A 27,199-nucleotide genomic window follows, 5' to 3' on the forward strand; every position below is an offset into this window, starting at 1 on the left:
TTACATTTACACAGTCCTAAAATTAGATTCAGCCCTTTGAAGGCCACCTCGAGGCTGATGTGGCCCCCAGTGGACATGAGTTTGACATCCCTGACTTAAGGTGTTTCACTCTTTGAGAACGCTCTAACTGCTTTTGTGCCCGGGAACTGCTCTTCCAATGGCAATGGGCCGCTCCCTGCTCGTCCTCCCTCCTCGGTCTCATGGCGGTTGTACTTACCCCCATGGCACCAGTCCCCCTGTGTGTCACTGCTTGCATCTCTCTCCCACAAGACTGTGAATTCCTTGCTGGACACACACTTCTTAATCCGCACAACCATGTCAGTGCTGGTGCAGAGTAGCTGCTTAATAAGTTGAAGGAGTTAAAAGGAAAAAAAGAACCAGAACCGAGACTAGAGTGACAAGACTTGTATTACCAGTTCAAACTTTGCGTTCTTTGGAGGATTCTTACCCTTTGCGTTTAGCTGTAAAGTCAGGGCCTTCCACAACCTGCCAGTTCTCTCTCTCTCCCTCATTATACAGGTTTCCTGTCAGCATTCTCTTAGGAGGAGTCAGAACACCTGAGCCCAGCTCCCTGCTGGGCCACCAACTAACTTCCCGATTTAAAAAATAAAAATCACCTTTGGCCTGTCACTTATCAGCAGTGGTATTACAGTTCTCTGAAGTTTATAATTAGAAGATATTTAGCAAGTAATGTTTAACACACCAAAGCTTGTGAATTATTACTTTTAAAAAAATACACGTTAGAATTGCATCTGTGAAATAAAGGCACTGTCATTCACTTACTTTCTAATACGAAAGTACCTATTTCTTGGGAGGAAAAGGGATATGTTATCGAAAGCAGCGAGTTTTGCTGGATTCATACCATCCGTGAGGCTGCTTCCTGTCCTGCAGCTTTAAGGGTCTCTGATTTCTCTTCGCTCTGAGCCACAGAGAAAGCTTGCTTCATTTCTCTTTATGGAGGGCACCACGCCCACACAGACTAGCCAGTTAAATGAGCAGGTGCAGGTGTGGAGAGGCGTAAGTGCAGACCAGCGTGAGCATTGCAGCAGAGGGGATGCACGGCTCCTGGGGCACTCTCACTGTTTCTGCTCAAAGAGACTTGTCCACCCCATTTATGACCGATGGCCTCTTCTCAGTCCTCATCTGAGCCACTCAGGAGGGCCTTCTGGGCAGTGGGGTCTGACTTCAGCTGCTGAATCCCAATGATTTCTCCTTCCCTGTGCCTCTTTAGCCGAGTCAAAAGGCTGTAGGAGAGAGACAGGGAGACAAGTGAGCCCCCATACTCCCTCCTTGTTCACCCAAGAATGTGAGGGCATCTGATTGTTCTTAAAGCATTTCCTTTATATCTCTATCAAATACGAGATTGCATATCTGACTTCTCAGCAATTGTTGGTAGATAAAGACGCCATGATTTAATACTTAATAGTTAATGTTGTAACTGAGACTAAACTTAGGTCTCCCATATCCTTTTTTATTATTTTACTGACCAGGCAGTAGAACTAAAAGGAACTGTGACCTTGAGTTGCCTCTGTGGAGCCCTTTCTGGGTGGAGTGTGTCTGCTTTGAGTAGGGAAATCTGGAGCCAGGGAAAAAGGTGGGGCAGCCACAGCACAGCAGAACTACCGCCACCATGCACCACAAGTCACTCTCGCCCTGCGGTGAAAGACTGGGGCTGTGCTGTTTACTCGTTGGGTGACCTTGACCAAGTTAGTCTTTTGAAGTCTTGGTCTTCCCATCTGTAGAACGTGACAGTGCATATTTCATTCATAAAGTGATACAGGTTAAGCTGGGTAATGCACCAAAGGGACAAACTAAGTGCATAGGAATTACAGTATTATCTCTGAAGAGTGCTTTAGAGAGCACTTGCCACTTGTGCTGTCTCATTGTCACGAGGTCTTGGGGACAGGAATCCGTGATGGGCTCGGGGTGAACAGGGGACAGAGCAGGCACTGCAGTCTGGGGCTGATGCCCAGTTCTGGGTGTTTCCTTCACATGCCCAGCCTGCAGCCCGTCAGAACTGCCTCTGCAGCCTGGTTGTCCCACAGGTTCCTGTACCAGTCGGGGCTTTGACCTTCCTACAGCCTTGCCACCCTCACTTGTAGGTGTGCAGTTCCTTACACAGAACTTGGCACTTAGTTGGTACCAAAGTGGCAGAAGTTACTACTCAGCTACGAAAGGGGTGCCCCTGGAAATAACTGTGGTACAGTGTGACACACTTCAGGGGCAGAGGGTTGGTGGGGATGGGGAGATTGGACACAGGTCATCTCGTGGACATACCAGTAGATGAGAGAGTAGTTGACGGCCACAATGCAGAGGGCAGCCAGGTAGTGCCAGCAGAAGCACATGGTGATGAACATGAGGTTTGAGTGGTCATTCTGGTCCCATTCTTGTGTTCCAAAGGGCGGAAACAGCACAAACCCAATCTGGTGGATTATACAGAGAAGTCAGCCCTGCTGTTGATGCTTCCCTCCTGGGGTCACCAGACCGGATGTTCCCCTGCACCTCATTTCCCATACCTGTGTTAGCACAGAAAGATCTTTTTGCACAGGAAAATGGAGAGGTTAACTCTGGTTATCGGAGAGGCTTACTGCAAACCAAACCTCAGGCGGACAGGTGAGCAGGAGGACCTGTGGACGGTGTCAGTGCCTCCGGTACTGGGCTGGGCAGGTGGGCAACATGCACCCTGCTCACTGCGTGTGCCGCACAGATCGGGCTCATTAGCGTGGCATCCGCAGGGCATTTGTGGAGGAAGTTACATAGGGCCAGGGGCAGGCAAGGTAAGGAATGTGGCCTTCTAAGCCCACCCACGTGGCGTGTTAGTGCTGCATCCTCAGGACTTCACCTGGACACGCTCAGTGGGGGCCCTCAACCCAAACAGCGTTAAGACAATTACCTGCCAGAACCAGGTGCCTTGAAGGATAGTGAGGGAGGTTCGGAAAAGTTCCAGCACAATGTTGTCCCGAAGAATCACCTCCAAGAAGATGCTGAGAGCCCCTCCGAACACGGCGCACAGCAGGAGGGAGTGGATGTACTGGTCCAGGGGCGGCCGGTTGTGGACGTGGTGGTAAAAGAGAAAACCTGCCACGAAGCCACCAGTTATGGCCGTCAGCGTTGCCTGTTTCTGCGGCAGAGCGTGCGTTCCGGACTTGCTCCGTTACTAGAATCTCTCAAAGCCAGGTTTCTCAGTACTTGGAAAGTGAGTTTATATAATGTTACAGGACAACCAATAGGCAGATGAAACATTGTGTGTGTAAAGTGGGTGAAAGCAGCAAAGGATACAGCTTTAAATCTCTATAGAATCTGTGGCAGGGTTCAATACAGGATGGGTAAGTGAAATGCTGCTGATTTACAACAAATTGTGTGTGTGTGTACTTGAAATTCAGTTTTGCCCTCATTCACCTTGTTTTCAACTCTTCCTGAGCTACAGACGTAACTGAAGTTATTGGATTACATAATGCTTTTTGCCCTGGCTGGTGTGGCTCAGTGGATGGAGTGCCGGCCTGCAAACTGAAAGATCACTGGTTCATTTCCTAGTCAGGGCACTTGCCTGGGTTGTGGGTGGGGTCCCCAGTTGGGGGTGTGTGAGAGGCAACCACACACTGATGTTTCTCATATTTATGTGTTTCTCACATCTATGTTTCTCCTCCTCACTTTCCCATCTCTTTAAAAATAAATAAATCTTTAAAAAATAAAATGTAACCATGTCTTTTCTAAAAAATGCTTTTTTATGACCCATTTAATATGAATTCTAAAAGGAGATCTGTCCTGGCCTCTGGGTGAGTCTCCTATCGGTGATGGAGTCCAGACTGCAGTACTGTGGGGTCAGGGTGGAGTGGGGAGTTTCTCTTCCCAAGCCACAGGGAGTCACACTCTTGCATGGTGGCATCCACCCAGTCTCTGGAAAGTTGTGTGTTTCTGTGTAGATGTGCGCACAAGAACTTGCTGTGCGTCAGTGGGGGAGGGTGTGGGCTGAGGGAGGGCAGGGAGAGTTTGTGCACTGTTAGCCGGTGGCTTTGCCTAAAAGCCTTGTGCTTTCATGTGCTGCTTTATGGAGTATGTTGCCTATACCATCCAGAGCATAGGGCCGAGCCTGCCCAAGTTGAAGGTCAGATTTGCATTTTTCCAGGGCAGGTTAGTATATTTGCAATAGTTCGGCCGACTGTGGCCCAAGCCCTCATAATCACAACCTGTCAGTTTCTTCCTTTTCCCCTCCTTACCGCTAATTACCTTCATTGAATGTTGCCACAGCCATGACCAGTCTGTCGAGCCCCAAGGGAATGTGGCTGAAGAGATAGGTGAGCATGTCGGTGAGTCCCGAGACCGCAAAGAATAGGTACATGGTGCTGTGTTGCCAATTCATCAGCTTTATCCACTGGCTGTCCGAGTACAGGTGGAGGTGGGGCCCATCTGGAACAAACTGTTCTGCCAGGATCCCTGCAGGAAAATGAGAATGGAAATTGAGGAGGGAAGAGGAGTTCCAAGACAAACACGTGATCTCAAAAAATAACCCCAAGTCACGAATGAAGCCAGGATGTGGGTGAAGGTGGCCAGTGGTCCGCTGGACCCACTCGGCTGCTTCAGTACAAGGGTATTTCCTGAGCAACCTGTGTAGCCTTTGTTGTTGTTCCCTTGGATGGGGATCCATGGGGAGAGGGGGAGAAGCAATAGAAATATAGCCACACAGGTTCACAGGACGCCTGTCCAATAGCTGAAATGACAGTAAGGCATTGTCACTGAAGGGCGAGTGTGGCAGATAACTTCATCTTGGGGCCCCCTCCACCCAGTGAGCAGTGAGAGGAACCCTAGAAGGCAACCATTAGGTTGAAAGCGACAGGGTCTGAGCCAACGGGGGTGGGGGGTGAGGACCCCTGGGTACACCTGAGGGAGGGAAGAAGCTCCCAGGTGTCTCTGTCGGGGCAGATGTCCTGTGAGCGCTCTTCCCAGGCACCGCCTGGGCTCTGGGCTTGGCTCTTCCTATAGCTTTGGGTCTCGGTGCCCTAAGTACTTGATCTTGGCATTTCTGACCACACTGCATCTTAGGAGAGGCCAACTTTAGCAACTGGGACCAGAAGGTGTGCCACAGCGGTGGTCTCAGTTTTTGCTGCTTCTCCTGTCACCTGCTTTGGCAGGCAGGTGTGCCTCTCTATGCGTGATGCCCAAAATGTTCACGGGGCCTACATAAATCCCCCATGGCAGCATCTTGGCCCCTGTTCCCCAGACACTTCCCCTCAGACCCGGCCCCTCTCTGAATCTATGTGTGAAGGGTCGAGTTGGGGAAAACAACCAGGGAAGGGAGGCCCCGGTGACACTAGAATGGAAGGCCCGTGAGAGCAGAGGCTGTTTAGCTCCTCACTGTAGCCTCAGCATCCACGCCAGGGAGTGCCTGGCACATGGTGGGAATCCAAGACGTGATTGGTGGATGAGGATTACTTTCACCCCAATGCAATGCTTCCTGCTTTACTTAGGCCAGGTTGGTGCTGCCTGTTCCACTTCTGCCATATGGTCCCCGTCGCTTCTCAGCTCCAGAAAGGTGAGAAAGCCTTTCTGAGGCCTGCATGGCTGGTGAATGGGGAAATCCAGCCGGACCAGGCAAACCAAGCTGTGTACCTTTGCTAATTCCAAGAGAAGCTACTGTTACTGCTTCAGCTCCTCCCAGGGAACTGTAGGCCAGAGATGGTGAGTGACAAATGCACGTACAGAGTAAGACCCCACTGGTGCCAGTCATTCCTCGAGGACCACGGGTAGAGGGAACGGACGACAAGTGGAAGTGGGTGGGTTTTGTGGGCATGGGGCAGAGTGGAGGAAGACGCCTCCCCAGCGGCCCTCTGGGGGCTTCCCGGTTTCTTCCACCGTCTCTCTCACTGGCCTTGCGGCATGAACTCCCCTCTCCATACCTGCTTGAGATTTGGGGAGGGAGGATATACCCATGAGTAGGGTGTTCACTCTTGAGATTCTAGTGGAGAGATAGCTGGGGAAAAAAGGATGGATTTTCCTAAAACTAAACTTCATTTAGTACTTTCTCATAACGGATGTACATGAGTTTATTCTTTTTATTTTCTGTTTTGTCTTTTTTATAAAGTATGTCTTCTGTCCTACATCCTATACCCACGTCCTCCTAGGGCCAAGACCGCAGTTTGTCTGGTAGTTTTCCACGGTGCGCTAAGATGTAATGTGCTGTTAACTGTTAACATTACAGAGCTCAGCACACAACTGAAAATCCTTTTTCTCTCATCTCCACCAGTGGGAACATCCATTTCACAGGGCCCAGAAAACGGGTTGCAGGTTCTGGGTATGATGGGGAGACCCCCTGGACCAGGTGGCCCCCGTTCTTACCAATGACTGGAAATAAAGTTCTGATCGCAGCCTCAATGATCTCAAGGCGCTGGTAATGACGCGTCAGCAGGGTCCTCTTCCCCTTTTGATGAAAATATTTCAGGGGGTACTTCACTGACCACCACAGCCCAACTATCAGGAAGAGACTCCCTGGGAGAGCGTGGCCCTTGAAGTTTGCCATCGCGGCTCTAGGATGCCTGAAAAAGAGGGGAAGCTGTTAGGCGGCCGATTGAAGAAGGCGGATGGATATCATGGCAGGGAATGCGATGCACGACTGAGGATTCCACATCAGAAACCGTCGGAGAAGGTTGTGCTCGTTCTCATGAAACAGGGAGATGCTGGGTCACTGCAGGCTTCTCTGCAGAGTCGATGCCAAGTGGATGCCGCTGCCCTGAGGCTTTAAAAACGTGTGCAAATAAAAGGGGGAAAAACCGGAGGATCGGTAAATAGTGATGTCAGGGTAGAAAAGGCTTTGTAAACATAAAAGAGGGAACTAGAAAACATATTCACTGACACTGGCATTTTCTAGATCAAAAACATCAGAAAGCAAACCAGCAATGTCTCGACCAGTGGGTATTTGTGTTGAGAAGTAGAGCTGGTGCCTTGGAATAATATGCAGACTCTGACCTAGTGAGTGAGAAGGAACTAGCAACCCACACAGTTGGCAGGGAGCTCCCTTGGCATCCAAGCTCCCACCCTGAGGAAGTGAAAACTCTGGGCTGTTTTGATGGAAGGCACAGTTTCAGTACTTTCACACAAACGCAGTAGCATCACAGGCTCGTTACTTCAGACAGATCCCAGAAGCAGGGATGGGGTTGGGGAGGGGCGGTGAGCTGGCAAGGGCAGCCTTCCATCCCAGATCTCGGGGAGCAGGGGGAGCAAGCACCTATTACCTTTAAGGTGGTGGGGTGGAGATCACAAATTTTTGAGAGCCTGACTCTTAAGTGGCTATTTTAAAAGGCAGCCTGGGAAAAGCAAAGCCAGAATTTGGGGTGGGAAGTCTAAGTTCAAGGCCTGGTCTAAATGTCCAGACGTGGTGTGAGCAGGGCAGTAATCCGGTAAAATGCGTAGGCAGCAATATTCTCTTAGAGAGCCTTTACCGATTAGTGAGGAAGAAGACCGCAGAAGAAAGAGCAAAGACATGAACACAATTCACAAATGCTGCACACTGATGATAAATCTCACTGTGATTGAAGACATGCAAAGGAATGTGCAGTCTCATTTTCACCTAATTGGAATATATTTTAAAAAGTTAGATGTAGCTCTAGTATAAATGAACATGGCCAATATGATTCAACTTCAGTCAAACTCAAAATGGTTTCTTTTACCCTATTTACAGTAGCAAGGCTATGGGATCCCAATTATGAGTGTTATCTAGACTCCATTCAGAAGGAAAATGATCGCTTTTGCCCCATGGCCTGGGTGGGGCTGCACAGAAATGCAGGGTGGGAGGGAAACAGCAGGTGATGGCGATCTGGAAACCACCACTCAGGAAGAGAGCGAACCGGTGCTCCTCACAGCCTGCGCCAGCCCTGGCCACCGGGGCGCCCGTCCTCTGGCACCGGCTCCCGGCCAGGGCTGCTCTGTGTCTGATCCATTTACAGTTGCGGTATCTGCCCTTCATCAAGAACTTTCACAAGCTTTCAAAAAAATGCTTAGAGTTCTTAAAATGTCAAATAGCATTTGAAGGTTTACAATGAGAAGCAGCAGCCCCACGCTCCCTCCCTCCTCACCCCCCAGGGAAACCCCTTTACACTCTTTCTGCTGCTTTTCTCTGGTAATTACCTCTGTAATTCTAGGTCATTTGTGTGTGCCTTGCCATCTGTTAATTTACTGTCGTCAGGCACTCTCTCTCAACTTCCTGTCGCCGTTTACCACCTCTCCCTTCACCGCGGTTACAACATACGCATTTACCGAGATCATTAGTTTCATTATCACTGCTGTATAAATCCAAAATCCTTACCAGGACCCACACAGCCCTGTGATCTCTCCCTGATCCCCCCACCCACCTATCCCTTTGACATGGGCCCCTCGGTGGCTCCGACAAGTGCCATCCACTCCTGCTTCAGGGCCCAGCACCATCTGTTCTTCCCAGGACAGTTTTCCTTCACTTGGGTCTCAGCTCAAATGGTTCTTTGGTCTCTGGCTACCTCATGGCAAATAGCAGATGTGTCCCCTAAAAGTCCTCTGTGCTCTCCCATTCACCCCTCCCCCACCTTCTCCCTAGCAACCACCGACCTTTTTATTGTCTCCATCGTTTGGAGAGACACTTGGAACCATACACTACACAGACTCTTCAGATTGGTTCATCTCTCAGTAATATGCATTTAAGCTTCCTCCATGTTTTTTTGTTTTTTTTTGATGGCTTGATAGCTTATTTAATTTTAGTACCAAATAATATTCTGTGGCCTGGATATGCCACTGTTCATTAATCCATTCACTTACTGAAGGACATCTTGGTCACTTCCAAAAACTGGCAATTATGAATAAAGCTGTTACAAAGATCCGTGTGCGGGTTTTTGTGTGGATATGAGTGTTTATCTCTGTTGGGTAAATACCAAGGACTGAGGTTGCTGGATCACATGGCAAGAATATGTTTTGTAGAAACCGCCAAATTGTCTTCCAAAGTGGCTGTACTGTTTTGCATTCCCATCAGTGGGGGTGAAAAGGGGCCGCCTATTAACCTGACAAGCTCAGGGGAGGCCTGCGAGACAGCCTTGCAGACTCAGAGACCGCAAGTAACCACCGCAAAGGATGGGCTGAAATGGAAAGTTATTAACTAAAAGCAATTCCTGGCAGGCAGTCATGTCCTAGACTGGAATTTTCCCTGACAAAGGTCAATCTTTACCTTAACTGAGCCTATTCTTTTATCTTTTTGCATCTATGGTAACATGTCTTTGGAATGTCAAGGTGAAGTTCCTTTTTCTGAACCCCTCGGGTACAACTGATTCACCAGAGCTGATACCACAGACCCCTCGTTGTCATTGTTATCATGCTAATTGTTGACTGTGAACTATCCTGTACCCACCTCTGTGAAAAAAGAATGTGTCTTAATGATTTTACCTTTTATCCAGTCCCAGACATGACCCCCTGCCCCCCCCACCGCCACTTTGCTTTCACGGCCTCCCTAACCTACCACCAATGGACTTCACATAACCCCCTTTCGTCTCCTCCTTTGATTGTAATGTATCGAATGAGGTGCTAAACTGCCCTTCTCCAGAGCATCATCTCAAGTGGTTGAGGTTTTGCTTCCCAGAAATTGTTGTCACTTTGGCTCAAATAATCTCACAAAAATTCTCTGTAGGTTCTGATGTCTCTCACATCGACGTTAGCTGTGCATCCGAGTTCCCGTTGCCCCACATTCTCACCACCGTTCCATGTTGTCAGTGTTCGGGATTTTGGCCTTTCTAATAGGTGTGTAGTGGTATCTCACTGTTCTAATTTGCATTTCCCTAGTGACACAGGATGTGGAGCATCTCGTCATGCTTATACTTGTATATCTTCTCTGGTAAAGTGTTAAGGTCTTTAGCCATTTTTAAATCAGATTATTTTCTTATGAAATTTTAAGAGGGCTTTGTTTATTTTGGATAACAATCTTCTATCAGATGTGTCTTTTGTAAATATTTTCTATTGGTCTGTGGCTTGTCTTCTAATTTTCTTTTTAAGATTTTATTTGTTTATTTCTAGAGAGGGGAAGGGAGGGAGAGAAACGTCAATGTGTGAGAGATACATCAGTCGGTTGCCTCTTGCACACCACCCAAATGGGGACCTGGCCCACAACCCAGGCATGTGCCCTGACTGGGAATTGAACTGTCTACCCTTTGGTTTGCAGGCCAGCACTCAGTCCACTGAGCCACACCAGCCAGGGCTGTCTTCTAATTTTCTTGAGTTTTTGTCTTTTGCCAAGCAGAAAATTTAATTTTAAGTAAGTGCGGTGACTTATTTTTCTTTTTTCATGGATCATGTCTTTGGTGTTTTAGTTAAAAAGGTATCACCATACCTAAGTGCACCTAGGTTTTCTATGTTCTCTTCTAGAAGTTTTGTAGTTTTGCATACTACATTTAAATGAATGGTCCATTTTGAGTTAATTCTTGTGGTCAGCATAAAAAATTTCCTCTCAAGGTCAGGCCTGTCACACGCCTTTGTTTTTCTAGCCATAAGTGCAGAAAAACCAGCTTTGCAAACCCTCTGTGCCCATGCCCTTCCCCATTTTTCTGAGGGCTTCCCGAAACACAGGCAGCATCCTTATCTGCCTCTATGTCCACACCTGGCCCCACCCTTCCCTCTTACCTGAGTTGAAATTCACATCCGTAGGGCCTGCATCTCGTCTGTCAGAGCTACTTTTGAATTTACTTATGCTGCTTGGGGGCCGAGTACCTTGACCTCACAGGCGAGAGGAGTGAGGGAGGGAGATTTCTCCATAATAAATTATCAGCTTCGTTTATTAGATTGGCTACGTTATACAACATGTGGTAAAGATGTTAGGATAGGTTATAGGATAGGTCAGTTTTTATGAGGAGGCACAAAGCAATAACTAACCTCAAATGAACAATAAAAATTCAGACTTTGGCCCTGGGTGGGCCGCTCAGCTGGGTAGAGCATTGCCCTGACACGCCCAGGTTGTGGGTTTGATCCCCGGTCAGGGCACGTGAAAGAATCAGCCGGTGAATGAACCAATGGGTGTAACAGCAAATCAGTGTATCTCTCTCTCTAAAAAACAGTAAATTAAAAAATTTAGACTTCTAACAATTTGGATAACAACATTCAAATAGGCTAAGTCCTTGAGAACTCTAGCTTTAAAAAGTAACTTAAAAGCATGAAAAAAGCAAACGCTGAAGGAATGAGCACCCCAGCGTACACAGAACGGGGTGGGCATTACACTGTTAAAAACATTATTCCAAGGAAAACCCACAGGTAGGAAAACATTAGAAGGCGCCTCCACAGAGACAAATCTCCTTTTAAATTTTAACACATTTACTCCTTTTTGATATCACATGAGACGGAATGCGGGTATGAAGGGAGGGTTGAGTATTTTGGAGAGGTAGTAGCTTTAAGTTAAAGCTGGCAACCAAGAAGGCTAGCAATTTGGTCAGATTTTCATTTCATGTCTAAAGAGACCTCTAGGAAAGGATCATAACTTGAGTAAGATATTCAGCGTGCTTTTCCTTGTATTCCTTGTTTTCAATCATTTCCCCTACCTACATTCTCTGATCAATGTTTCCCTTACACATGGCGTTTCTCTCTCTCTATTCCTCTCTCTCTGAAATCAATAAGTATGTCCTCAGGTGAGCATTAAAAAAGTCTTCAAAGAGAAGTAGAGAGAGGAAATGGTGCAGAGGAGAGGAGAAATTATGGTTGATGCCATTTGTCTGGAGTTAAAAACAAAACTTCATATGGCACCTTTTGTTTTAACAAAGCCCATATTTTCCTGTACTTTGGATGGGGAGAGTAGGAATTGTGAAGGAAGGGATGTATCTAGATGAGTGGGAAAATCAAAAAGAAGCAGCCAGAGAAGTGATTTTGTTTTCTGCCTACGTTTAGCAACTGGCACTCTCTAACATGGGGAGAAGTGAGGACTCAGCTTTCATAGCAGGGCAAGAGTTAAAGCCAGTTTCTCCCAATCTGCGATGACAGCATCCACAATGTATGGGACTACCAAATCACACAGACAACCCGGGCTCTACTGAGGCCCAGTCATGCCTCTGATTTAGTGAATTATGGTTTGTCTCCGCCATGAGGTATTATGTACCCGTTTTAAAAAGTGAGTTAGAGTGTACCAGCTGTTCTGGAAGGCTTTCCACGGGTAGTGTTGGCTGAGACAAGCAAGATGGAAACCACCTCGTACAATACGACCCCATTTTGTGCGGCAGTGATGACGTCCTGCTTTTATATATACATACGAATGTGGGTATCGATTATATATATGAACAGGGAGGGAAAGCAGTATGAAGAGTACTTGGAGAGCACTTCGTGCTGTTCATTAAACATTTCTGGTGCTCTGTCTTCTAGGCAGGTGTTTTGACCGCGTTGAGTGGCCCTCTTGTGATTGGCTGGGGTCTCGTGAGTTGTGAGCAAGAGTGACTTGTTATTTCCCGGCTGAAACACACAAATGCCAGCTCAAGACCCGCCCCCCCCCCCCCCCCCCAGAACACACCTCCCTCTGCCACGTCCTTATCAGTGGTCTTTACGGTAGCTCCTCCGTCAGCCCAGATCCCAGAGTGCGGTGATGCGGAGCAGAGCTCCCCCCAGCGAGTCAGGGAGAACACGGAGCGTGGGAGGAACGAACAGTTGAGTCGAGGGCTCTTTCCGCTCAGCACAACCTAATGTGCTCCGAAGGAAACAGAAATAAACTTGGTCAACACATTCCAGCTGGGACACTCAGGCTTCTGTAGTGTGTGTGTGTGTGTTTTTAAGTATGAAAAGCCTGATTAAATCCAAAGAAGGAGTTGGGTGCCTGATATGGTAGAAATTGTACCAAAAAAATGCCAAAGACAATTTTGGCAAATCCTCTCTGGAACTGCCCTGACTGCCTGTTTTTCTACTCGACATCAAATCCATACATCTTTGAAAGGGTGCTCGGGTTCTGGCACTGCCGTCCTCCTGCCCTGTCTGATGGCACAGCCTGAGGAAAATTCAGGCAACTGCTGCGTCACATCGCAAGGTTCGCCTGCAGGTCCACTGCTCTTCAGCGGTTCTCAACAGGGTCATTTGGAAGTCTTTTGGGTTGTCACAGTTGGGGGTGGAGGTGCAGTCACTGGCACCAGGTGGGTCAAGAGCACGGTGTTGCCAGCCATCACGCACAGGACAGTCCTCACAACAGAGAATTCTCTGGGCCCAGATCTTTATTTGTTTATTTTTAACTTTTTTATCTTCATCTGAGGACATTTTTTTTTTCATTGCTTTCAGAAAGAGAGGAAGGGGGAGAGAGAGAAATATCAATATGAGAGAGAAACACAGACTGGCTGCCTTCTCCTACGCACCCCTCCAAGTCTGGGGATCAAACCCACAACCTGTGCCCTGACTGGGAATTGAACCCGTGATATTCCAACCAACTGAGCCACATGGGCCAGGGCTGCAGCCCCAAACCTTAACAATGCTGAGGCTGTGAGACGCTGCTCTATTCCGGACCAGCTTCCTACCCTCCCTTTCTCCTGCAGGAAGCAGAGACCAGGCTGCCTTCCTTTTCTTGTTATTTATTTACGTCACTGTTTATTCTCGGAGTGTTCTCCCTTCAAAACTGTGTGTGGAGAGTAAGCCTGCTTCCCTACAGTTTTCTTCTTTGTTTTCCATATCCTTTTTTTTAAAATAACAGCTTTATTGAGATGTAATTCACATATCATACAAGTTATGTAAAGTGTAAAATTCAGTGTTTTTGAGTGTATTCCCTGAGCTGTGCAGCCGTCACTGTAAGCCCATGTTAGAACACTCTCATCGCCTGAAGCAGAGTACCCTGGCTGGTTAGGCGCTCTCCGTTTCCCCAGTCCTCCTCCCGCCCCCTCGGAGCCCTGGGCAAATGCTAATCTACTTTATATCTCTCTGGAGTTGCCTATTCTGGACACTGCATGTAAATTGAATCCTACAGTGTGTGGTCTGTTGTGACTAGCTTCTTTCCCCCGGGGTGTTGTCAAGTTCCCATGTCGTAGCGTGCACCACCAACCCATTCCTTTTCACGGCTGACTCTTCCTTGTAGGGATGTACCCTACTTACTGGTTTGCTAGGGCTGCTGTAATAAACCACCCCAGACGGGTGGCTTAAAAACAGAAGTATTTTCTCAGTCTGGAGGCCGGAGGTCTGAGGTCAAGGTGTCAGCAGGTTAAGTTTCTTCTGAGGCCCCTCTCCCTGGCTTGCTGAGGGCCGTCTTCTCCCTGTGTCTTCATGTCACTGTTCCTTTGCCTGCGCCTGTGACCTCTTGTCACCAGGACACCTGCCCTGTTGGGTTAGAACCCTCCCTAGTGACCCACCTCATTGTCACTTAATCACCTCTTTGAAGACTTTATCTTCAAACAATAGAGTCACATCCTGAGGCAAGGACGTTGGGGCTTCCACGTATAATCTCGAGGGGGGAGGGACATAATTCAACCCGTAACACCAGCTTGTGTTCATCCAGTCGTCAATTACCTGACATTTTTATACACTTTTATTGATTTGATTACTAAGTCACTCCAAAAGACAACTGGCAGGTGTATCTGAAAAGATACTTTAAAGGTTTCAACAACCTTATTAACTATAATTTTCGTTCCTGGGACAGCTTTTTTAAATGTGCCTGAAAGACACACTCAGGTGGTTTTAAAATATTTTCACAGAGTGCACAGAGTGTTACAATAAAGGGAGGGCTGATTCAGCTTGGGGAAAACAGGAGAGAGATTATAGAGGGATGAGCCACTGAAGCTTCCTTGAAACAGGAGCCCACATCCGCAGTGGGCGGAGCTCCGGGCAGGGCAACCTGTACGTGTGGAACCTGACTCTGTTGGAGCCAGTCACCCCTGTGCTCAGAGCTGAGCTAGATGATGGTGCTTAGTCCCTGTACCCTGACATTCCCAGCTTCTTTCCCAAGATGTCATTCTCCACTGGGGCGGACTGCATTAAACCCCGAGGCAGTCTTACACTGGGAATGAACAAAACAGTATCCTTAAAACTCAAATCAACCAGACACGGTGGTCCCACATGCTGGAGAGTCTCTGGGAAGGGATTAAACCAACTCACAAATGGGTCTGAGGAAGGTGGAATTGGAAAAGATATAAGTGAAGTTTTACATAAGTTCGGGTGCACTCTACTTCTTAGATTTCCCTAAGGAAGACTGGGTTCCTAAAGTTTCCTTTGGAAGGAAGTGTAGTCACTAACAGAGAGAGCGTGACCTAGGGAGTGGCAAACCCAAATTCCGATCTGGTTTGGCCACTGCTGCTGGTAAGGCCTTCCACAAGTTCCCTAACCGCTCTGAATCTCAGCACCCCTCCCAAATCAGGGACAGTCACACCTGCCTCAGAGGGATCTAGTGAGGATTAACCAAACATGCCTGCGGCTGCCTAGGATGAGTATTTAATAAATGCTGGTTTCCTCTCTTTGGTGCTCTTATACCTAGACCCACAGTTCACAGGGGAGAAACCTGGGCCTCTTTCTTAGAAGTATACGTATTGAACTGAGGATGCTATCCTTTGCTTTTAGTAGCTGCCCCCCCCTCCAAGGGGGGGGGGGAGAATCACTGTTAAACCTTTACCTTCCTGGACAGTGGGATGTGTGTTTGGTCAGTAGGGAAGTAGGTTATGGGGAGAATGCAGCATGTTATTTTATTGTCTGAATCTGTCCTTGCCAGCAGAAACGCTCGGATGGTTTCTGGACTGAGTTGACTTTGGAATGCACCCAACCCCACCTGACTAGGCTTTCTGTGACTCTGCAAATAATGAGGGCCATCGCCCCCCCCTCCCCCACCCCGTTCTTTTCCAAGCAGCCTAGTAGCAGAATGCAAAGGAGGCACCAGGAACCCTGCTGGAAGTCCTCTGTTGGCTGCAGGCTGGTGTGACTGCAGCTTAGTCCTGAACTTCCGGCCAGGTGTGCCCCTGCTCTACAGGCCTGCAGTGTCGCAACCCCAGTCCACCGCTGTCTTAGAGATTTGTCAGCTGCTACTGTCAGTGTTATTTTCTCTGTAGGCGTAAGACCAGAATAATAGTCTCAACCTTGTTCTGGCGTGAGTTCATGATGCTACTGAACAATATCACCAGGAACGACAGCTTATTTACCTCCTCAGTTTGGTTCCTCAGCAAAAATATGTTCTCATTCCTGCTTTTTTTTTTATGTGAGTGTATTAAATACACGACTCTATGCTGGGTGCTGAGGAAATAATATAATGAAGAAGGAATGGCCCCTACACTCACAGAGTTTATGATCTAGTAGAGAGCGATGTACTTGTGAAACACTGCATGTCGTGACGTATACTGACAGCAATCCTTGTGGATGTGGAAGAGCGATATCTCTCACCAGGGAATCTGAGAGGGCTTCCCAGAGGGGCCTGGCGTTTGAGCTGGGCCTTTCTGATGGCTTCTTTCACATTGTCATGAAAATTAGTCGCTCTTACTGGAATCTTGAATTAAAGACTGAAGAAAAAAGCCCTGACTGGTGTGGCTCAGTGGACTGAGTGCCCGCCTGAGAACCAAAGGGTTGCCAGTTTGATTCCCAGTCAGGAAACAAGCCTGGGTTGTGGGCCAGGTCCCCAGTAGGAGAGCATGTGAGAGGCGACCAACTCATTGATGTTTCTCTCCCTTTCTCCCTCCCTTCCCCCCTCTCTAAAAATAAATAAATAAATAAATATTTTTTAAAAAGATTGAAGAAAAAAATCTTGTCTAAATAGAATTACTCCTCAAGATCTAATAAAGAACACTGGCCTCTGAGTTAGAAGACCTGGGTTCTAGTCCAAGTTCTGCTATGAACTCGCTCTGTGACCTTGAGCAAGATATGTGCCCTCACAGATCATAATTTCTTTGTTGAATTATGGGTAGTTGGGAAAACGTAATCTCCAGGGCATTTCCTAGTTCTAAAATACCTTTCTTTCTTTGCTCCTATCACATTACAAAAATGAAATGAAAGGAAAAACGAAAAGAGCTTAGAGTAAGTTCAGGCACCGCGGAGACGGGGGGGGGGGGGGCGGGGGCGGGGAACGGAACACAGTGTGCAGAATCAGCGGCAAAGAAGCAGTTCCCGGGTGCCACCTGGGCACGGGTGAGAGCAAAAGGGGCTTTGCTGGACTTGACAGGTTGGCTGACTTTTCAAGGAACAAGGGAAAAAGGTTTAATATGCATTTCCTTCTTTCTCTCTTCTTAGTGCACTTGTTCAGCACTCGAATAGGCAAACAAGACAGATGCTGGGCCTTCCGCTTCACTCACCAGCCCTTGTCACGTGCAAGCTGTTCCATCCATCTCCCATAGACCGGTTTTTGGAAACTCATCACTGCCTTAACCTGAGTTCACTGAACTCTGGGTGAAGCTTTCCTCCCACTCATTAACATAATGGAAACTATAAGGCATCACTCACCTCAATTTCCTCTTCCTCACCTACAAATTCATACGTGTCCACGCCCATTCTTCTCTTCAGAGTCACTGCTCCTCTTGCAGGCCAATCCCTCCTTCAGCAGTGCCTCTGGTTGCACCTGCCATGCCTGTGCCCTCTGGGTCCCACTTCCGTCGATGCTGAACGTCTCCCACCCCTTATTGCCTCTTCCCTTCAATTACAACTAAGCCTAAGACTTTGTCACATGAACGTAAGAAACAAAAATCGACATTGACCCTGGATCTCCTAAGAGCCACCACATATCTCTCTTCCTGTGTACTATTTCAAACATAAAATAATATAACTAATGTACATCAAAGGTATAAAGAATAATTTAACAACTGTGTCCCAAAAGGGACCCAGCTTAAGACATAGAACCCTACTAACATCTCTGGAGCTTCCTGTTGACCCTCTTTGATGGCCACCCTCCAAACTTCCCCCTAAGAAGTAACCATCATCCTGAACTGTGTGTTCAGCATCCACTTGCTACTGTGTTACTCCACACTGCACTGTTTACTACATCTGTTTATTACATCTGTTTACTACAGCTGTTTACTGCATCTGTGATTGCCAAGCAACATAACTTTGCAAATTTGAAACTTTGTACATTTATTCAAAACATGTGGATCTTTGTCTTACCATCTCCCCTAGTCAAGAGTCAGTAAACACCTTTGACCAAAGGTTTATTTATAGATAATGAAAAAATTTTCTAACGTTAGAAGCTATTTGAAACATTAAATTCAATTACCATTAAGTGAAGTTTTTTTTGATAGAAAGAATTTTGGTGATTTTGTATAATGCAACAACATATTGTCAAAATCAGTTGAGTTTCTTGAAATAACCTAGAAAGACAATTCCTGTTTTTGCTCAGTCCTTTCTCCCCACCGCCACACTGAGTTGGCCTGTGTTCTAGTCAAGTTCTGCTTTGAAATTGTATCTGTGGGTGTCAACAAGTGCCTTCCATTTTGCTTCATCCAGTGGACATCTTTAAAATCTTGTCTTAGTAGGCCTCACCTTGCTCATGCTATCGCCTCCATTGGTATGTTCTTGTCCATTTTCTCCCCCGGCTCGCCTTTATTCGGTTTTCAATATGTGTGCCTTGTCTCCTACAGAAAGCCCTCGGGGAACTGCGGGATGGGCCAGGAGCTCCACCTCTGTGCTGCCACGGTACTTTATATATAGCCCGATTTTATCACTTACTTACCTTGTCATATTACAATTATACATCTCCATGTCTTACTCACTAGACCTTTGGCTCCTCAAAAGTAGACCTTATCTGCTTCATCTTAAACTTCCTATGGCTTAGCTTGACATATAATAATAGTTCTTCATCTGACATGACCTGATGCGGCTTAGCCTTAATCCCGAATCATGAGGAAACTATCCTAAATCCGGTCATTAGTAAGGTTGTTGCTACCATTACTTTTTCATCTACTTTTTAGAGCTACATGAGTCTTTGAAAGATCGTCTAGTATTATGCTCTTCGACTGGTGTATGGGTAGACAAAGGAATATCTGAAATCACAAGACCAATATAGAATAGCATCCTGGAGTACCAATTTCAGCTGAAGATTTTGGGGAAAATGATTTTTTCATGTTAAAACAGACAGGGATGTATCTGGGGGCAGCATACATTTTTAAGCATTGAGAGAGTCCTCAGCTTCCTCCAGGCTGCTCCCCTCCAAGCCCCCACGTCGTGGTAGCATTTGAGAAACACTAATCAACAGATCGTTGCTTTACATTGAGTTTAATTGTTGTCTAGAGCCTTCCACATAAAAATAAACAGCCCCAGTGAGACCAAAGCATAGAAACAATCTCAAAAACAGCCAGAAGAGCAAGATTTTTCATCCTGGGCTTGGACTGGGTGTGAAAAGGTGTCTGCCTGATAGGCAGGGCAGATCTTCTGAAATTAGTGCATCACTGTGCTTTGTACAAACTATTCCAGAGGTGGGATAAAGGCAGGGGGGAGGAGGCAGGAAAACTGTGTCAAATAGAACAAGGAGAAGGCTTGGATCAAAGTAGGGGCCAGGTCAAAGCGAGTAGAAGGAAGTGGAGGGCAGTGGAGGTGAGGTGTGGAACACGAGGAAAGAAAAGATTCCAGATAGAACTGTGGTTAAAGATGGGACTAGATGCAGGGTGTTTGGTGATAACCTAAGACATTATTACATCTTTAATAGACTGATATGGGGAGATTTCACTGCTGGAAATTGTACCTGGAGTCCTGGTAGTTGAGAACTTCCTAGTGCGTTTTCTTAGAGCTGTTGCACACATCAACTTTGAGAATGAGGTCATATTATCCAAGAGGAAGTGACAAAGAAAGGTGGAGAAGAGCCCTGACTGGTGTGGCTCAGTGGGTTGGGCGTTGCTCCAAGGGCCCTAAGGTCACTGGTTCAATTCCTATCTGGGGCACATTGATGTTTTGCTCCCTCTCTTTGTCCCTCCCTTCCCCTCTTTCTAAAAACGAACAAACAAACAAATCTCTAAAAAAAGATAGAGAAGAAACAGCAAGGGGACAAGTAGGAAGAGCTAATTTAAAGTGGGTAATGGAGTCTATTTAATTCAAGCAACATTGAACCAGTGCTTATTATGTATCAGGCATTGTTCTTGGACCTAGAATCTAGGTGATGGAGGAACAGAGATAACAAGACTGAACCCAGCCTTCAAGGAGTTTCTAAGTCTTCTTAGAAGGTGCCTGAGAAGGAAAAGCCAACAGAACATCCAGTAGCTAGTGTGCAGGCTTTTCAATTAAGAGGTCTTTGAAAGCTACGCCAGGAATCGTTCCTGTAACACATATCGTCTGGGGTAGTCATGTGATCTAAAACTCTCCCAGCAAAAAGTGACGAATCAGCCTCATGGTCTGATGATCACAAGTCAGGGTGCAGGAAGGAAAAATGATATGGATTTCACAGTAAACTTCAAGGACAGAAATTCCCTTCCAGAGTCTTTTATTTTTATTTCTATTGATTTTAGAGAGAGGGGAAGAGAGGGAGAAGGAGAGGGAGAGAAACATCAGTGCAAGAGAGAAACATCAGTCAGTTGCCTCTTCCAGGCACCCAGACTGGGGACTGAACCTGGGCATGTGCCCTGACTGGGACTCAAACCAGCGACCTTTGATGACTGGATGACATCCAACCAACTGAGCCACACCGGTCAGGGCTCTCTCTCTGTCTGTCTGTCTGTCTCTCTCTCTCTTTTTAATAGAAAGGGACTCAGTCTTTATGGAAGCCTTCTGACGGCCTCCGTGCCACGGACAGAAAAAAGACACACAGAGGGGCACAGAGGCACCAGGCACTTCCAAGTGGGCAGAGTCGAGAACAGAATTCTGACTTTGAACCCGAGACTGCCACTCACCTGCCTTAAAACAAGAACCTCTACTAGGAAACAAATTATGTACTAAATAAATCTAAGTTATTAGTGGCCTTTTCTCAAACAGGAATAAATGGCTAGGGATGGGACCTTTCTAATGAAAAACTGATCATACTAGAAAGCTGCTGGAGACATGATGGTAAACCACCAAAAACCTCACTGTGCTCGGGCACCCTGCAATGGAGCTCGCTGCTCTACAAACAGTGTTCTAGCACACCATTCTTTTTTTGTTTTAATATGCCATTCTTGAACATGGACATTTGAATGAAGCTCTCAGCATGAAAGACAGAAAAAAACATAACAGAAAAAGAGAATTTGAAAATTAACAGACATTGTAGACTGCTGAATAAGATGCAAATATAGAAAAATATGGAGTTAATAGTCTCAGAGAAATATGAGGAGATACTGCATCCATGATATAAGTAAACACAGTATGCTATAAGATAAAACATTTGGAAAGCCCCTGCCCAAATAAAAGCCCTTGTGAATTAAACATATAATGCTAAAAATGTAAACATTTCATAGAAGGGGTGGAAGATTTATTAGAACTAAAAGACAAGAGGTTTGTTTTTTTAATGGTGCAGAAAAAATCAGAAACAGGACAGATCCAAGAGATCCAACTTCTAACTGGCTAATGCAGGCTTCAGAAGAACAGAACAGAGGAAATGATCTAACAGAAGAAAACCACCCAGAGCTGCAGAAGATGAGTTTTAAATGGAAAAGGACCTTAAAGTACCTGGAACAATGACTGAAAACCCCTGTCGCCAACTAACAACATCATGAAATATCAGAACCCGAGGAGTAAAGAAAACCCTACAAACTTCCAGAGATTAAAACAAAATCCACGGGATCAGAACTCAGAATGGCATTGGCTTCTCAACAGCACTCTAAGAAGGCAGAAGAAAATGAAACAGTGCTTTCAAAATTCTCAGAGGAAATTACTTCCAGTTAATATTCTCTAGCCAGCCAAACCATCAGCCAAGGGTGAAGGAAGAACATTTGCATCTTGAATGCACAAGGTCTCACAAAGCAGCCAGGTCTTGTGGGGCCTGGATTTTATACAATTTTGGGAGTGCTCTTTAAGGAAAAAAACCCATAAACTTACAAATACAAAATTGGGTGTGAAAGTGAATATTTACTCAGATTGGGAAAAGAAATCACAACAGTTGGAGCTATGCAGGTTCAGGACTCTTTTCTTTTAATATCCCTTTAGAAAATTTACCCAAAATGTTTCTTGGAGGCAGCCTGGCTTTCCCTCCCCACCCCACAGCGCGCCGTGGTTTTCGGCCCTCACGGAAGCCCGCAGCGCTATGGGCTCCAGGACAAACTTGCCTCGGACTCCACGTGCCTTTCTCAGGAAGCTGTGCTCAGCAAAACCAAGGAATGAGGAGGCATAGAAGCCCAAACAGGAATCCAGTGCATTTCACAGGGTGGTGGAGAGGGAGCTCAGGGCATCGCGAAGGACTCGGAGAAGAATAGTCAGTCCCAGAGAATGGGGGTCGCTCAGGGATGTTTCCAAGAGAGAAGGAAATCAAACTGGCTACTCCAGTTTTAACTCCACTGAGAGGAATTTTACCATCCTGACAAAGTTTGAACAAGAGCTGGTAATGAGTACTCAAAAATCTAAGCAGCTGAAGAAGATGAAACAATCACTAACTTCAGGGCTCAGAAGAAGGTAGTACGTGAAAGGAAGTGTAAAAATCATGGCTTATCATATGGCACAGTTGTGAATAATATTTTTAAAGTTATAATAATGTAAACAGTAAATAAACATTGCTATATCAAAAAATAAAATATATTGGGACCTTGCAAGAAATGGAAGTGAATATGAGATAAAATAATGGGGTATAAAGAAGAGAAATCCTCAGCCTCTAAGGTAAGAAGTCAACAGATATTATCTAGAGCTGGAAAAAGAAAAAGAAATAGCCAGTAACACGTTGTTTGGAAATACGGTGGAAAACAGGAGAAAAACAAAGTCTAAAGCATTACACGTAGTTGCCTCTAGGGGGCAGCTCAACATAGATTCCATAAAGACTTGAGGACTTACTACTTCTAAGGCTGTATGTTTGTTAATGTTGACCAAAAGAGAAAATGTAAAAAGTAATACCTTAAGAGGAGTCATACAGACAGTTGTTGGAAATGAAATGAGGAGCCCCTGCTACAGGACCCCTAAGTCAGTGTTTTGAAAATCGGGCTCCTGCAATCACTCATATTTCAATCACCCAGAGTGCCAGTTTATTATTCAAGATTGATAGACCCATTCCAGACCTAGAGAGTCAGCATTTCTTGGGGTGGGATTCAGATCTATAATTTAAAAAAGTTCCTCTAGATCCACTGCATATCATACTTTCCAGTAAACCAAAAAACAAAATAAATAAATAAACAACCCAACGACCTATGCAGAGACCAAGAGTCAATGACTATGAACGTACTAGGGCAGACTCTGCTAGTTGCCCACCCAATCAATATCCACTCTCCCATCTTCCTTATTAACAGACCCTCCCCTTTGTTGTGCTGGCAATGCGTCTGACAAAACGGTCAACTTTCGCAGGCTCCTTTATAGTTAGGAGTGGCTATGTGACTGAGATGTAAGAAGTCGACTGGGTGGGGCTTTCAGGAAAGATATTATTATTATTATAAAAAAGGATAGAGTCAGCCGGGTCGTGCCTTCCGCCCTCCTGAGAAAGACCGGAGAGGTGCCTGTCTCCCAGTGCAGGCAAAAGCCGCACTTGGCGGGCAGGGGTGCAGGGGACAGAGGCAGTGGTCCCAGTCCTGGACTCTTCAGCTCCAGACACCTCGTTACTTCAGAAAAACAAACGCCTTACTAAAGTTGCTGGGGCAGGGCTGTCTGTTACTGCGGCTGAATGGAATCATAATGACATCTCACACTTGTTTGAATGTTTATTTCATAGATTTCTTCTATCTTTTGAGGAATTCAATGTGCAAAGAATTACAAACAATAACATGCAACACCTAGAATTAATAATAGTTAATGTTTCTTCATATTTGTCTTTAGATTTAAATGTTTGTTTGTTTGTTTATGTTTTTGGAGAGAGGGGAAAGTAAGGAGAAAGAGAGGAAGAGAAACACCAATGTGTGAGAGAAGCAATGAATGTTTGCCTCTCGCAGGCTCCCAAGCAGGAACCTGGCCCAGACCTTAGGAATGTGCCCTGACCAGGAATCAAACTGGTGACCTTCTGGTTTGCCGCAGGCCAGCGCTGAAGCCACTGAACCACACCAGTCAGGACTGTTTCTAGATTTTTTAATCGAACGAGATCATTATTATCCATTATGAATACTACAGATAGTACTAAAGTTACCTTTTCTCAACACCTACATTCCTATTGTTCTTTGGACCGTGGAAGCAACTACTGGATAGACATTGAACACATTTCACTGAGTGGCTACTCCAGGCCCTGTGCTGGGAGTAACACAATGAGCCAGACGGACGAGGCTCGTTTCCCTGTGGAACGTGGAGTACAGGAAGAGTAGAAGGATCTACAGACATCTGAGTGCCGGATTTGGGGAGGCTGTGGTCTGCTGTCACAGACCCCCAAAGCAATAGTCAGTCAAACTAAACCAGTTGACTTACGTTTCTAGGAAATCCCCAAGGGACCACCTGCCAGAGAGAGCTGTAGTCTGAACATCGGCAAACCTAGGTTTTTGCTGTACATCTTCAGCAAAGCAGATTTGGGGGAAGCAACATAAGGTACTTTCTGAATTTTCCCTGAATCCACTTTTCTTCTTTGGAAAACAAGAAGACTGGGCTTGGTCATCTTTAAGGCTATCCTCAGCTCTACAATAATTTTGTGACTACATTGAACAATGGTGGGCATGAAATACACTAAACAAATCACAACTCCTCACCCCCAAATTAAACAAACAAACAAACAAACAAACAAAAACTACCCTGGAGGGGGCTGTGATATAATGGAAGAAGCTCTGCTTCGAGTACTGGCTACCACTTAACAGATGCATACACCCAGGCTGTGCACTCAATATCTCTAAGAATCAATTTCCTTATTTATGAACTTGGCTATTACTCTTCCCTCCCAGTGCTGCTGTGGAATTCGCCTGTACTCTGGAAAGCCCCTTTACGATTCGATACCAATGAGGTATTGAAAATGCTTATAACATCTCAATCCTGCAAAGGAGCTATGTGAGAGCATTTTGATACCTTCAGTTTAACTCTTCGTCACATAAAGCTGACAGATCTTTTGAGTTTCCTTCTCCCTTGGGGCCCATTTTATTTTTACACAAGAGAACAGACAAGAGAAAGAGAAATAACTACAATTCAAATCACCCCTGTTTGTTTCTAGCCCCAGGAAAGGTTTGGAGGGCAGTTAAAAGGGAATTTGGGTTCAAATTAAGTGTGGGGATCACAGCGCTGACATTCACTATTGCACAGTCTTGTGAATAATCCAGGTTTTGTTTTATGACCTGTCTCTAGAAAAAGTCTCGAAGTGAACTGTGTCTACAGACACAGTCATTAGTCGATGACACACAATCATAAAGAGTTCTGCAATAACAGGAACCTTGGCCCTGGGTGTGGCTCTAGAGGTGGCAAAACTGCCCCTCTCCCTTTTAACCAGCAGATGCGTTCATGGAAAAGAGATAGACCTTCGATTACAGCCAACCTAGCTAACACCTGTTCTTTGACCAATTAAGCACAGCAGCCGAGGCGAACTTGAAGGTGGTGGGGAGATAAGAAAGATGTCTTTCTTCCTCTTTACCCATTTTCTCCCCAGCCCTTGCCAAACTGTGACTGTCCCAAGTCCTGTTGGCTGAGATTCAGCAAGAGACACAAGCAAGGACACTTTTGGGAAAACGCCAGGTAGAGTAACTGGTGCTGAAGGGGAGATTCAGTGGTATCAGCTACTCTGTCACAATTGACACCCACCAGATGGGTGAGGGAGGAACCCGCAGAATATAAGGAAAAATCACTAAGAGATAAATCACTGGTGGTACCATTTCCACATCCCATGGAAGAAGTGAGAAGAAACCAGAGCTCCTTAAAAAGGAAATTGCACGCCTGGCTCCCAAAACACCAGAACAAATAACACACGACCAGAAATCACTCCTCACTGATACCATCAGGCACTCTCCCCTGTGAAACCAAGGGGCCGAGTTTGATAAAGCGTCATATCAACTCCATATCTGCTCCAGAAACACTGGGAACAGAGGGCAAGCACGTCATTATTAAGCCTACGAAGTACAAAGGCTGGGCCACAAAGAACTCAGTCTGCAGTGCGCTGGCCCTGCATTCACAGTGTAGCGAGATCCTCCCCCCAACACCCCCGGCACCTCCTCCCCCGCCACGGCATTGCACATCTGTTTCTTATGAACATTAAACCATACTGCCCACTAAAATGAGTGTAAAAATACAGGTAAATTTCTTGAGCCACTCGGTGAGTCAGGCAGAGTGAAGGGTGGGGCAGGGGACAAACGGTCAGGGAACAGGAGGGCAATGGTAGGAATGGCGCGGCCGAGTGCCGGGGGGGTGCGGCGGGAATGTGAAGGAAATGGCCATTCTGTGACTTTGAGAAGAGGCGCCTGGCTAAACTTAAAACTGATCTCTTCCATAAAGCCACAGAGTTCCTTCACTGGAACACAAATGTTTCTTACATCTACGGCTGGGTCACATCTCCTCCAGACCCAGGCAGGGTCACCTGACCCTATTTTTAGGTCCCACGCACAACTCTCCAAGGGCCGCTAATCTCACCTCCTGGCTCCTGGGATCCGCACCCACCGGCCTAATAGCAGAAGCAGAACAATGGCTCAGGAGACCATCAATCAATCGCCTTACTTAGTGGATTCCAGGCTTTCTGGCCGCAGGACGGTGTCTGACCGGTGGCTTTGTGGATGGGAGCGAACAGGGACAGGCAGCGAGGGTGTTAAGCCCACCGCCCTGCGCAGCCCACAGACAGCAGCTTCGGGGCTTCCGGGCCAGACACAGCCGTCGCCGCCCGAGGGTTCTCTACTCCTCGGGGTGGGACGGACGGCAGGGGCTTCACACTTTGAAGCTCCTCTCACGCGGCAGCACCGGCCGCCCGACCAGCCCGGGATGCAACACATTCATTCCAGGGCCGCAGGCGATGCGAGAGGAGAGGGACGAGGCGGGAGCTTCCCCAGCCGAGAGCCTTCCAGCTCTTCCCGCCTGTGCCTGGTCCGAGCCCGCCCCTCTCCCCCAGCTCCCCGCGTCCCAGTCCCCTCCCGGTCGGAGCCCTCCTTCGCGTGCCGGTCCTCCTCCGGGTCTCGGCCCTCTCCCCGTCCGTGCCCCTCCCCACCGTCCCAGCCCCTGCCCACTGCGCGCATCTCACCTGTGCTGAGCGCCTCCGAGCGATCCGCTGGCCCCGCGTCCTCCGAGTGCTGGCGCCGACGAGCAGGTGCGAGCGCCCCACCCTCCTGGGCCAAGCCACTAGCCCGCCCTCCCCGCCCATGCGCGAGTGCGGTGCCTTCCTTCT

General features: G+C 46.8%; 1 protein-coding gene across 2 annotated transcripts; it reads right to left on the reverse strand.

Moving 5' to 3' along the window:
- Positions 1-390: 390 nt before the first annotated feature.
- Positions 391-27,199, reverse strand: TMEM45B (transmembrane protein 45B). 2 transcript variants are annotated; one of them, XM_045860168.1, is made up of 8 exons: positions 27,056-27,124; positions 12,488-12,653; positions 10,873-11,043; positions 6,334-6,530; positions 4,228-4,434; positions 2,894-3,078; positions 2,278-2,423; positions 391-1,244 (listed from the first exon to the last, which is right to left on the reverse strand). In XM_045860168.1, the coding sequence occupies exons 4-8, from the start codon at positions 6,512-6,514 to the stop codon at positions 1,133-1,135; spliced, it is 831 nt and encodes a 276-aa protein (XP_045716124.1). In that variant the 5' UTR covers positions 6,515-6,530; positions 10,873-11,043; positions 12,488-12,653; positions 27,056-27,124; the 3' UTR covers positions 391-1,132. The 2 variants fall into 2 exon arrangements, with proteins under 2 accessions (XP_045716124.1, XP_045716123.1); XM_045860167.1 differs by lacking the exons at positions 10,873-11,043; positions 12,488-12,653 and having other exon boundaries at positions 27,056-27,199.

This window comes from Phyllostomus hastatus, unplaced genomic scaffold (assembly GCF_019186645.2).
Source record: "Phyllostomus hastatus isolate PE091 unplaced genomic scaffold, TTU_PhHast_1.1 phas_scaffold_193, whole genome shotgun sequence".
NCBI classification, from domain to species: domain Eukaryota; kingdom Metazoa; phylum Chordata; class Mammalia; order Chiroptera; family Phyllostomidae; genus Phyllostomus; species Phyllostomus hastatus.